Below are 13835 nucleotides of genomic sequence, written 5' to 3'. Positions count from 1 at the left end.
AAAGTTTAGAAGAAATGGAAGAAAAATATAAAAACAGAGAATCAAGACCGGAAGACTTGCAGCTTATCTCAGAACTGAAAGACCTAATTGCAGAGCGAGACCAACTCATAAAGAAATTGATTGTAAGACTTTTATGCTCTCTTGGTTTTATATCGTGACATATACAAAAGTTAATCTAATTCAAAGTGTTTGAAATGTATTTAAAGAACCAGTTTTGCTAGCCTAGTATTCATATCCTTTAACACATTATTCCTGTGGTTCCAATGACTCATAATAGTAAAACTAATTAGATACAAAGAGTTTTGCACCATCAAGCATAATACATTATTACAAAAACTGTCTCAGTATGACCTTGATCAGAAGTCTCCTATCTCCAATCCTGGAATAAGCCAGCCATATAAGCCATATAAGAAATAGTCTCTTGTATGAGGTTTCTAAGATCAATTTCCTGATCCACTGAGCTTCCCAAATTCAGAACACAACACCCTGACTCAGATTAGTCTGATTAGATCCTGATTAACAAGCAAGAAGGAATGAGGAATTTGAAATTAATTAGAGATCAGCAGTTAACTAGAGTCTTTCCCAGTGCATAATCCATTCTATGCTCTCAGGAGCATAGAACTGCAACAGAACTGTATAAACAGAAATGATTTAGTGTTTACATATAATAATATATAAAACATATTAAAAATTAAATGCAATTTTAGAATTACCGGTTTCTTTAAAAACATAAATTTAAACATAAATTAATTTGAGATCATTTTATAGGCAGATTTGGCCACCAACTGATCGAAAATGCATAAAAAGAAGTTTCTATTTGTTCTTCTTTTTAGGAGGACAAAAAGTTCTATCAGCTGGAGCTAGTTAACAGGGAGACTAACTACAACAAAATGTTTAATGCAAGCCCTAATGTTGGTGTTATTAATCCATTGGTGAAGGTATGTTCCATGGACTTCATTGCTGAAGTGAAGAAAAAGAAATCTAAACTTAGGATATAGTAAAAAGAAGAAATACGTACGCGCGCGTGTGTGTGTGTGTGTACCTGCCTGTATACATACCTCACTTCTAAAACACATGTTCAAAACAAGGAACATAGTTTTCCATTTGTGTCTACTTATTTTTGTGTAGGTTTGTTTCTTTTGTGTTGTTGAGAGATCCATTGATATTGTTGCCCTAGTTTGCTAGACAGGTATGACGTAAAACACGGTTCCTTCTCACAAAACTGCAAAATCAAAATAGGAAAGTGACAGAAAGGCAACAGAGGGCAGGATTGTAGCATATAATAGGGAACAGTGACACCCGTAACCAGTTTTAGTTTTAGAATTTTTCTTGGTTATTTTGGAAAGTGCAAGAGCAATTTCATTTTTCAGGTGGTGCTCAGGATGGAAGACTATTAGAAAGACAGAGGAAGAGGGGACACTAAAGGAAAGGAATAAGGGTAAAAAGGGGAAGGGGAAGAGTGTGAGAAGGGCATGGAATGAGCCTGAATGGAGACAGACAGTCATACTGGAGTGACAAACCACGTATGGACTGTGGGGCAGCAGGAAACAGAAGTCAGTCTCCAGCCTTCTCAGTTACTGTCACCGTCTCTACCAGTGAAAACACTTCAGCAGCAACCTTTTCCAGTTCTCTCCATCCTGCTGAACAGCAGCCAGTGAAGGCTAGTGTACAAGTAGGCACAGTAGCCTCCCTGCCACTTCAAAGCCAGGAGCATTCCTTCATGAGGAATGTGAATAGACTGTGCTATGGTACCTTAATTCTGTTTTATTCACCACCTTAGGAGCAGGAATGAGTCCCCTGACATGTCCTTCCTCCTTGTGATAACCCATATATTATTTCATCTGCATGGAAAGGGAAGAGATTTGTCCCAGCTGTACAGGCAGAAGAAGTCAGGAAGGTTCTGAAGCAGAGGGTAACCCAAAGGGCACAACATGAGCAACTCAGATTCCTGAGCACTTCAGTGATTAAGGTTCAGGCTCCATTATTTAAAAGGAGGTCTGGCTCCATTATTTGAGATCAGGCTGTGTTATTTAGCAAAGCCTTATTGTAGTTTCACATCAGATAAGCATATTTCCCACTTCTGCACAAACTCTGCTGCAAATTGTCAATATTCTACATTTTCTAGGCACCCAGCAGCTCTCACAAGCTTATCTGCAGATGCCTAACTTTTATGCATAACTGCATAAAAGAACTTAGTTTGGGCCCAGTAGAGACAATACCAGGACCCCCGGATACAATCTGAATGCTTTGTTTTTATGTGAAAAAGATTGTTTGAAAATTTTGGAAGCTTGTCTGAACCACCCATTTATAAAGATGTGAAATGTAACCATCAAGTATATAAGCTTCTGTTTTGTGTGAAATCTGAAGTGTTTGGGAAAAAGTACTTCAACATCAGATTTCCATAGTGATAATTCATATATTTTTGTAATATGCTTCTATCACTTAAAACTGTTGAGACTTTAGAACTGTCTTGTATGCCTGAACATTTTGATCTCTCATTTCATGAGTTGTGGACTATGTTACTTTATTTTGTCAAAGCACGTACTGTGTTACTGGAGAATGAATTACAAAGAAACTGAAAATCTCATTCTCTTTCGGTTTTTTTTTTGTAAAAAAAATACAGAATTTATGACTTACTACAGGCTTTGCATATTGATGCACAATTGCAGCCATTGCAGTATGTATTACAGCTTCTCTAATTTATGCAATGGATCTGTTCAGTATTATATTGTTACATCTGAAGTTTCTTAATACTTTGCATGAATTTCATGGAAACAATACACACAATTTTGTCTCTCCAGATTTGACTGCTTCAGAAGCATAGATTGTTTTATATAGAATAAGATATAAACTGTAGTATTTTTCAAAGCGCTTATGTGGATAATATACATTTTCCAGAAATGAGCCACCTATGAAGCACACAGATTTAACTACAGTGTGTTTAACACACCATTCTAATTACAGTGTATATTACCTTGCAGATGTATTTTACATACAGTTGGTTACTTTTACCAAACTATTTTTTCCATCATAATGTTATTTCTTCCTTCTTCAGCTACTACAGAGGTAGTAAACTGTATGGGACAATCTTAGTTTAATTTTTTTTTTGCAGCTAATGATCTTTCACTGTGATGCTTAAAAAAGAATTTTCTATTATAGCTTTCTGTTAAATTGTTGGGGTTTTTAATAAACCCGCACCAGTGTGGCTACAACTAGTAGTATTTGCATCTGCCAACCCTGGAGAAGTCAGGCGCTGAAATCAAAGCTAGCAGAGAGCTAAAGAGAAGAAAGTACAAACAAACAATAGGACTCTGTCTCCATTTTAACTTGTGCCCACCCTCAAATAGAGCAGCTCTTTTGTTTCAAGTGGAATTCTGGCGGAAAATATTATATAGAAATAACATGTGATTCACTCATCTTTCACTTTATTTAGTTTGAATTTGTAGTTCATAAGCCCTTAAGTGGTTTTTCTCCTACATGCTTTGTTAGGGTTGCATATATGTAATTGAATGAGAGTATTTATTATATATTCAAATAATACATAATTCATAAGAATAAATTAATGCATTCATTCAAAAATCCTATTTTTGGAAAAAAACTTTTAAAATATTATTTTTTTTACTGCGGACATGGAATATTTGATAGAAATCAGAAAGTACATGTGGTGTCCTGTCACACAGGTATTTTTTAAAAGCTATAAAATTATTTGAAGCATTTTTCTACATTAAAATATCTATAAAATTAGAGAGGATAAATACTGATTCCTTTGTAGGATGTGTTATGGAGAGTAAAATAGTGATATAAAAATAAAATTCTTCAGTCCCTTGAAATACTAACAGTAAGAGTAGAGAGACTATTAAGAATGGAAAAATGTTCAGTTGAGCCATCTGGTGTCTAGAAGTGGTAGCTGCATTAGAAGCCTGGCCTTTTCCTTGTGCAAGAAACTGAACTCCTGTACAATATTTTTATCTTTTAGCAGTATTGCTATAATGCTTGTTAACTATGAGGGCATAACTTCTTTTAAAGAAATGTAGCTGCTTTTCCACGTTCCACATTCCAGTTACCAAAATGTGCCTAGGTGATGGAGTGAAACTTATTGGAGAGATTCACTTTTTTAATCTTAATTACATTTGACAGCAGAGTTGTTTCACTGATATCAAGAAAAGATTTAAGTAAACGGGAAAGGTTTAACAGACTAAATGACCATTTTGTGGAAAACGTCCTATCTCCGATGTCTTAGACAGAGCAAAATGTTATATTGGATGATCCCATATAAAATATGCATTGATTCTTACACTGAGTCTTAATAACTTAATCATCTTGATCAGAGATTTTATTTTTCTGCAAAAATCTGTGGTGTTCAGTTCTGGTCAAAGCAAATAGTAAAACTATAATTAGAAAAAAAGCCCAATCTATCCTTCAAAAAAACCCCAAACCAGCCTTCAATAGAACTTCTAAATTTGCAGATCTCCTCATCTGTCCTTACATTTGTTATTTTTAATGCAGCAAAAGAAGAAGAATGATAAATCAACAAACAGGTTTGTGAGTGTCCCCAATCTAAGTGCTGTGGAATCTAGCGGAGTGGTGGGCAATGGACATCCTAACCGCCTGGACCCCATTCCTAACTCACCCATCCACGATATTGAGTTCAACAGCAGCAAACCACTACCACAGCCAGTGCCACCCAAAGAGCCCAAGACGTTTTTGAGGTGAGCACTGCCTCACCAATCCTTTTTTTTTTTTTTTTTCTTAATTCAGGAAAATTAAGCATTCTTATTGAGCTGAATCCCACTTGCTTTATGAACCTTTCAGAGGTACAAGTACTCATAAGGCATTTTTAATTTTTACATTTTATTTGTAACCTCTTTATAGTATTCCTTTTTATCGTAGACCTTGTTGAAATGTGAAGTATTATATCACTTCTTTGTAAGTCTTGAATTTTTAAAACTTCTTTAGATACTTTAACAGAATTCATGTGCTTCCAATTGTTTACATATATGAACAATTGTTCTAAATGTTTGTGTTATTTACTGATTGTCATTTAGGAATTGATATCAGCACAGAATTTCTTTTATTCGGTATTATGTGATAATGGTTTTTATATAAGAAAACTATTTTCTGTGCTGCAGGAATGTTTTGTGTTTCCCCTTTCCTCACCTGTATCACATTGTTTCATGGGAGCGACCTTACTACAGCAACAGGAAACGTGCATGCTTGGATGCTTAATGCTGAGCTGCCAGTAATCAAAACTAGCATTAAGGTCTCAAGTAATTATCTTGCAAATTAACACAGTGAATTGAACACCTTTAAAATGACATTTTAGAGGCAGGACTTCAATCTTTTGGCTTTATGTGCCTGCATATCAAATGCACTGAAGTGCTGTACCCTGTATTTAGCAGGTGCTGATCTCTTACCTCTAAGTTGGCAACTTAAAGCAATGTGTTCCGTTCCACAGCTGGTTGTCTACTCTCTCTTTTAGTTTAATACAAAAGACTACATACCTAGAAACTACTAATTATAAAAGGAAACAAATAGCAGAATCTAAAATAGATAAGGGAAAACAATCTATTTCAAGAAAACAATATTTAAAAAAAATACGGTTGCTTATTTTTTCCTGCGCATGTGATACGCATGAGTGTGCTCAGATATCTGTAACATGCATGTGCATGAACTCATGAACTGTGATGCTGAGTTCCCACTCCAGGTTGTTTTGTGCTCTATATTACCCAGTAATACAGTAGCGATTATTTTATTACTGATTTTTATTGATAAAGGAACTTCATTGCACAATTAAATTTCAATTAGATTTAAGCATTCTCTCTTGCTTAATTTGTGAGAATTTTAAGTGTTTGAGGGAAAAAAATTGTGTTTGCAGTGCAGCAGGGTTTTTTTCCTAGTATAGTAGCATATTTTAAATGTGTGCATGAACAACAATGCAAGTGATATTTGTGATCAGTGTTAAGTATTAGAAGAGTGTGTACTTTTGTTCAGTTGCCAACCAGTCTTTGTGAGCACGTCTACAAATATGATGCTCGCATCATATTTTTGAAAATTAACTTTACCACAGGAAAAGGATGCTAAAAGAGGACCTCCTACAGTCACGCTTTTCCAAGAAAATCCTTTTTATTCTTCCTGAAAACCTACAGCTGTTTATGAGATTTTAAATTATGTTTTCAAAAATATTATTTGCTCACCCTGTAATGTGGCTTCTGAACTGACTTGTCCATGCTGCTGATGCTCTCCAATGGAGTGGATGATCTCTGATTCTATAGGGAGACATTAAATCATGTCCTGAGGCACACTGATAATTAATCCATGAAAAAACAGACAGTGTTATTTACTGAATATTCTCTGTGGTTTGTTTTTTTCTTTCTCCTAATATCTGTAGTTTCTGTGTAGTTGTGGGATAATTGTTTTTTTTTCTTTCTGTGAATTTAGCCCTCCTCAGACTGACGCTTCACCAGTGGCTTCACCAGATCCACAACGCCAGGAGTGGTTTGCCCGATACTTCACATTCTGAGAGATGATCTGTCTTTGTGGCACAGCGTGATGTGGTCTGTTTATAAGAGCATGACCTTAAGTAAACCCTCATGTGAACAAGCTTTCCTGTAATTTGTCAAACACTGTGAATGAGGAAGTATCTGTCGTTCTGATTTGAAACTGCACTGTACTTCATGTTATATTTGTTGGAAACTCTTGACATGGTACTATATAATGTGTGTAATTATAACTATTATTTTTATTTATAATGGAAGAATCTTTAAACTTTGTAATTACTACATAATAAATTTTGGTAGAACAAACATAATGCTTTCCCCCTTTTTCCTATAAATGTGTTTTCTTTGATTTCAGGTAAGGCTTTTCCCCCCAAAGCAACGTAATTGCATGGTTGCTACGAATACAATTTAACTTGTAAAAGGAAAAAGTATATATATCTCTCTCTCCAATTTGGGCAGGATATGTTTAATCCATCAAAATTATATTCTGTTACTTTGCAGCAATTCAAAAACTGTCTTTTTCTAACATTTAAAAGGAAGAATATGAAATAAATCAAAACTAGTGTAGCTGCTAGCCTACGGAGCAGAGTGATTTTGACAAGAGGATGCAAAAAGCCACAAACCAGGAGCTGTTCACTGGGGGGAGGGTTGACTCCTTACCTGTTGCTCATGAGATTTTGCTGTCTAGTTAAAATCAAACATTTTATCATTGAATTTAAGCAGAAACTGTTCCCAGAAGTTATGTATTTCTTTTATTAACAAAAACCTGCTTGAAACATTTAGAATACTGTACTAAGTATCTCTGCATAAATCAAGAATCTACATTTTAAGCATACAGTCCTGCTTTGGATAAAATTAGTGTCTAAAATGAAAAAATAAAAACCAACCACCCACCCAACTTTTCCCATTTATACATACTACAGATACAGATCTTTCATTAAAACTTATCTTCCCTTGTCTATATTAAAGTTTTTTCTTCTTCTTAAACTGATATATGAAAATGTTTTTTTTCAGCTAGTGAGCATGATTCTCCAGTCTACACCTTTTATGATGCCAGTGTTGCTTGAGAAGTTTGCTGCAGCATATAGAATAATAGAGCTTATTGTCTTTTTTATACTTTTTCATTCAAAAAATTACCACAAAGTAACTCACACTGGTAGTCTCAGGGAGAAAATAGTCTCTTTGTTTTATGAATGTATTTTTAAGCTGAATCTCTTATCTTTTAAAAGCAGGAAAAATGTTTGAGTTATTTGAATAAGGTTTTAGTTAGCATATACAAACGTCTTGAATTTTAATATTTCATCTTGAAGCCCTAACTACATCCCTTTCTCGCTATATGCACAAAGGTAAATACCCAGATGAAGATACTTGCTAATTACAATTAATTTTATATGTAGTATATGTATAAATGAAAAATTTGTATGTTTTCATATAAACAATATACAATCTTCTAAATGAACATTTTAAAACTTCTATCTTAGAATTCAGCTTGAAAACTCCACTGAAAGCTGTATTTTGGTCATGCTGCCATGGATTAAAGATGTATACAGCAGATTTTCTGTAGCTGGTGGACTCAACTGGAGGTATATGCAACTTCTTAATTTTAGAAGAAAGCCATACTGGGCAAAATGTCAGATTTCTTGGCTGTTACCCAAAATAAAATACACTAGCTCATTTTGTTACAATGTTCTGAAGTGAGTGTTGCGTATTTTTTCTTGCATGCTTTGCAAGGGCTCAGCCTTTTTCTCCCATCCTCCACTTCATTTCTACATTTTTACATATGGAATTAATAACTGAAGTGTAATCTGAAGATTATAATATCTGCATTTAATTTACCTATTCAGTAAAAGGTGTGCCTATTGGTTTTTTGCTAGTAGGCATTTATCTTTTAGAAGGGAGAAGAAAGTTAAAAGGCACTCCACTACCATGTCTGCCACAGTCAGCAGATGTTCCACTACTGAATTGGCCTCTTAAAAACAACAAAAAAAACCCAAACAAATAAAAAAAGCCCAAAACCAACCCAAAGAAACTAGGAAAAAAATTATTTTCTACCAAATGGCATTGAGAACTCTGTAAAATGTATTCCTAAAAAAAGTTAATATCTGCCATTTGAGATTAATACAGGAACTTGCATTATCACAATGCCATTGTGTTCCTGATCTTTGCAGTGTCTGGTATTCTGGAAAAAGTTTAAAGTGCACATATTCATGAGTCCAGTTGTGCAGAGAATGCTGCAAAGTCTCTGCTCACACATGGATGCTGGCTTTCCTAGGTCAACAGACAACGCCGAGCAAGGAGGTCCAGAATTAGCGTGAGGTTGCATAGTATTATTTAAAATGGTGGGAAGATCATTTGGCTCTCAGGAGTTCTCTCTCTGCACTCTGACACATTAAATCTCGTTATCAGCACTCAGTGTAACTAATGCCCCTGACCCTTTAGTTTTATTCAGAAAGAACAATTAAAAGTCAAAAGGCAAACAATAAAGAATGTAGCATTTTAATCCTTACTGTGTTTCCCTGTGGAAGAAGGAAGTAACACGCTGTACTTGATACAGGGTCAAAATGCAGAAGAATCCTACATTTCATCAGAACATCACCATAATAATCAGTTTTAGGGCCAGATTCGGCCCTTCAGCCTGGATTGCTCCATTTACTTCTGTGATAAGAGTCTGAAAGCCAGTGAATTTTCCAGGTCACCAGAAAACTGCTCTCGCTGACCCATCTGACACGATCTCATAGCACAGGGAAAAATTTTGTCCCGGGAACTGCATGGCTTTTTTTCCTGCAGTAGGAATTGTACCTAGAATGGTATACTTGGAAATAAAAAGCCCAAAGACAACTGAAAACCAAGCTGCAATCAGTGGCAATGCAGAAATCGCTTATCAGATTGACTCCTTTTTCAGTTACTTCAGCATATGTGTACTATATTTACCAGAGTCTTCAAGGAAAATATTAGTCCTATGAAAAGTACTGGCAATAAATTACATGGATCAATATTATAGAATTTCTAACATTCTAATTTAGTCTAAATAAATTTTCACTTCTCTTGTTCTCAGAATCAGTTATTTTGGAAGAAAAAGCTTGAGTTATTTTCTAACTGGTTTGAGCAGTTCTACATTTAATGTATATATGTTTAAATTAAAATTAAATGTCCTACATTAGTAATCTTTGATCACTTTAAAGAATAAAAATATCTATGTGTTATAAAACCAGAGAATATAGAACATTTGGGTTTTTTTTTAGGATATACCTATCATCTTTTCTTCTGAAATGTTTTCTATAATGCTGCAAGAATCTTTGTTTTCATTCTTAAAGCAAAATATATATTTTTTTCACTCTTGATATAGGTAGTCTCTGGAACTAAACTCTCCTGCTTTTTGAGACTAAAAAACTCTTTCCACAAAGGACCTCCTTTGATGAGTTGCACTTCAAAACTGAAAGCAGCAGTCTCTCTGATAAAAAAATGCTTTCGTTCCTGTAACGGAACATGGAGGGATTCTGAGCTATAGCCCATGTTGCAGCACTTGATTTTTTGGTGTGGCAGCTGAAAAAAACTGGACTACTTTCTTTAAACTGTTAACAAATACACTATTTTAGTAGCCATAGCTATTTTTGACTAACAGTCATTCACTTTTTTTTCCAGTTTTAGTCTTACTCTGAAACTCTATGTAAAAACTATAGGACATGAGGGATTCCTAATGAATATAAGGAGACTTCACTCATAATTAGAAATCAGGCCTGTTCATGATGTCAGAGCAATCTCTCACTTGTTTAAGGTTTATTTTAAGTTATATATTAATTTTGTTACATGATCCTTATGCTATCCACGGGTAAATTTCACTAATTCTGCACTGAGAAAATTAGACCCCAAGTTTTCCTCCTTTACTGTAATTTACTTCCCTTAGAAGGAAAATGACTGAATCACATCACTTAAGAAAATAGTGATCTTCAACCTCCTCTGCAGTCAACAAGCAGCTTCAAGGGTGAATCAGCCCACTTACGTCTCTCAATTGCATGAAGACTGTAGAGCAACAGCAAATTTAACTGCCTCCGTTGCCTAAATTTAGGTGTGAGGAACCCTAGCCTGCCTTTTATTTTTTAAAACCAACATTTGCAAAAATGTATCAGCTTTGAAAGATGCAAACTTACTTTCCTTACAGGAGCTGTGTTGCTTTTTTCTGCTATGTTCAATGTAGTCCAATATAGTTCTGTTACTATTCTTCCTAGGCAAATGCTAAATCTTTTTTTACTATAACAAAGGCAAATCTCTAATTTGTAGTATTGTTCTTTAGCTACTTTTGGGCATTGGGCATTGTATCAGTTTTATTTATGTATACGTTCACTGGCAAAAGTCTTTAAGTGGAAATAGGACTTAATTCTGTGTACAATTTTATACAGAAATCAGCTTGCAGTTCTGAAGCTAGTTTACTTTGCAGTGTATTTTGGTCATATAAATAAACATTCATTTCTTGAGATACGCTACAGTAATTGGAAGTACCTGTGGATAGTACTGGGATCATGTAACACAACCAGGCAGCCAAGCTGAAACAGAACTTTTCAGGATGACTGAGCGCTGAGCTCCTTTTCTCTTAATAATAGAACGTGCGATTTGTGGGGCTCAACACCGGGCTCTTTTACTGCACAACTGAGTTAACATTTATCAATTTGAAGTATATACACAATTCAAGCTTCGTTGCCTGTACAAATTTCACTGCAAGTTCCTAGGTTATCGACGACGAGGTGAACTACTGATCCATTCTGGAGTCCTGCACAGTCTTAACGATGAGTTTATAAATTGCCTGTCACCAAGGCAACTTAGTTATTTTAAGAGTTAAGCATGGTATAGAGGCCTGTTCAAAATAAACAGCTGGCTAAACACAATGAGAAGCTGCTGCTGCCAGCAGCACTGACAGTAATGTTGCCAGGGAACAAGAAGAGCCAAGCTTAAGAAAATAAAAGCATAATTCAATAATAACTACCAAAAATCTGTCTTTGTTATGACAGTGAGTACACTTGGAAATTATCAGGCCTTCCATGTTTAACCTGACAGATGAACAGAAAAGTTTAGAGAGCAGCTGAGTCTTTAGCTGGAACTATAGCTGTTCAACTTTAGTTCCAGATCATCAGCTGTGACGGCTGGGCACGAGGAAGAATCAGCACACTTCAGGCTGTAAATACTGTAGGCAGCCTCAGTTACGGCTGGCAATAGACACGCCTCAGGCAGAGCCTGAAGCCCAAGTTTTACAGTCACATGAACGTTCAACCATATTCACTCTGCTTAGTCTAGCTCTTTACCTAACCTGTGCGATCCATGAGCCCTTCTCAGCACTTGTGCAGCCTTGCTGGCAGTGTCCCAATTGCACGCTGGAGTGAGACCTGTACCAGCCAGCCCAGCCATGGCATTAGGGGGCAGTTCTGGTACTCTCCTGGGACATTTCCAGATTGAGGGCACACACTACATTCTGCAAGACTGAAAAACAGAGGAGTTTTTAGTCTTTGTCTTTTGCTTCATTCCCACACAAGACTATCAGAAGTGACCTGAAAGCAAAAATAGTAATATTGGCCTATGTAAGAGAGCCATTCAAAGTGGAAAGCAGAAACAAACCAGGAAAGCATTCTGAGCCAAAGACAAGAAAGCTTTTCAAGCTGATAAATGCCAGCACTGTCTCCATCCACTCATTTAAGATAATTACTTTTTCTTGTCCGTGATCCTCATGGATTTTCAAATGAGTGTTATGTATTTTTTGGTGACTTCTTTGTTGAGTAACCACTTCTTCATTTCACAGCTTGGCACATATTTGTTACTAGTTATTATTAGATAACAATAAAATGAGAAATACTTTTTTTTTTCTTGTAGGAACCACTACCTAATTGCAGTCTTTAAATACTAGTATGAGTTACTTGCTCTGTAGTTGTAATTAGTTGCAGGCTGCTGCATTCTTTTTCATCCTGTTGCTCTAGTTGTTCAGGCTACAAAACACAGAGTCTAAGGAAGCACAGACAGACACCTCGAGGAAATCACAAATCTGCCACACCAGAAGCCAGGTTACTATGCTGATCTAACAAATATGTAGAAATAGTCGAGTCTCATCATGAGACAAAAGCAGCCTGGTTTTGGTACCTTGCAAGATGGCACCATAAACTGAGTAAAGTTGACGCTGAAAGCATATTGCAGGGACAGGCCTTGCTTGACACTCCACCCAGAAATAGTTTTGAAATTTCACAGTGATCAACTTACATATTAGGTGCAGATCTCAGCAGTGCTTTTGCAGCCATATCCATTCAATTGGTTAGAGTAAGACCATTTTACAAAGCAAAATGGTTTTTGCTTCTAGAGACATATCTAGGGATTTAAATATTTCCTCTTTATATGCCCCTGAAGCAGTCTTAGATTCTTGTTGTAAACAGTTTCCTTCAGATGAGGATTTAGACAACACCTACAAGTACTCTGAAGAAGCCTATATTTGCAAACAGTGCGGGACAGATAACTGAAGTTCTGTTCACTGATTTACCACACAGGAGGCATCTGCAGGAATCATCCTCCAATAGCTCGGGGACTAGCAATTCAGAGAAATATGACTGGTGATTTAAAGCACCCGCAGTTCCATTGAGAAGCTTTTGCTGAAACGTTTCAAGACTCCTCCCTTCTCTGCTGGCCAAATGTTCCTTGGATCAACTCATGGATGGCAAGATATTCAGAATAGTTAACAGAGGTGAAGTAGCAGCTGTAGCTTTCTTATTCATGAAGATCACGTTTAAATATGACTGGCAGAAAAAACATGTTGGACATTAAAATTAATTATCTTAATTAAGGTAGGTAAGGCAGTTACTTTGCACATTGAAGCCATATATCATAACCTGAAAATAAGGGATCTAAAGGATATGTTTAGTTTGAAAAGCATTGATTTTGCCCTCCACCAACTCTTAAAAATTTGTATTAAAATACAAACATTGTACATTTCTTCTCGTATCTTTTCATTATATATCTATTGGCACAGTTCTGATACCTTGGTGACAGTACAGTACAGTTTTTGCTTGAGATCTTACATGGGCAGTGATTTTTGTTTTGATAGCATATCAATAATTCATCATTAATACAAGCCAACAATGGGAGGTCCTTGGAGTGAGGAGCTCAATAAAGAACTTTTAAGATCCTCCAAATACTCTGAAGTTAAGGAAGCATTAGGTTATTCTCTGTGGTATCACAAAACCTGACAATTTCACTCCTTACGCCTGGGACTCTACTTTGAAACAGAATTAACTATTTAAAAGATAAAGTATTTCAAAAAGTTAAAGCATGTCATTGGCTCAGAGGAAAGAACATACAGATAGGAAACTA

At 35.8% G+C, this 13835-nt stretch overlaps 1 protein-coding gene across 2 annotated transcripts in view; it reads left to right on the top strand.

Moving 5' to 3' along the window:
• Positions 1–8182, top strand: part of FAM184A (family with sequence similarity 184 member A) — an 81727-nt gene extending 73545 nt beyond the window's left edge. For both annotated transcript variants that reach the window (XM_086745150.1, XM_086745148.1), the window contains 4 exons: positions 5–122; positions 834–938; positions 4507–4709; positions 6439–8182. In XM_086745150.1, the coding sequence (XP_086601276.1) occupies positions 5–122; positions 834–938; positions 4507–4709; positions 6439–6520 (508 nt within the window). In that variant the 3' untranslated portion in view covers positions 6521–8182. The remainder of the gene's footprint in view (positions 1–4; positions 123–833; positions 939–4506; positions 4710–6438) is intronic.
• Positions 8183–13835: the final 5653 nt, after the last annotated feature.

The sequence above is a fragment of the Chlamydotis macqueenii genome, chromosome 3 (genome assembly GCF_036417535.1).
Source record: "Chlamydotis macqueenii isolate bChlMac1 chromosome 3, bChlMac1.mat, whole genome shotgun sequence".
NCBI classification, from domain to species: Eukaryota; Metazoa; Chordata; class Aves; order Otidiformes; family Otididae; genus Chlamydotis; species Chlamydotis macqueenii.
The sequence above is the reverse complement of the archived record's forward strand: the minus strand, read 5'-3'. Positions and strand labels throughout refer to the sequence as shown.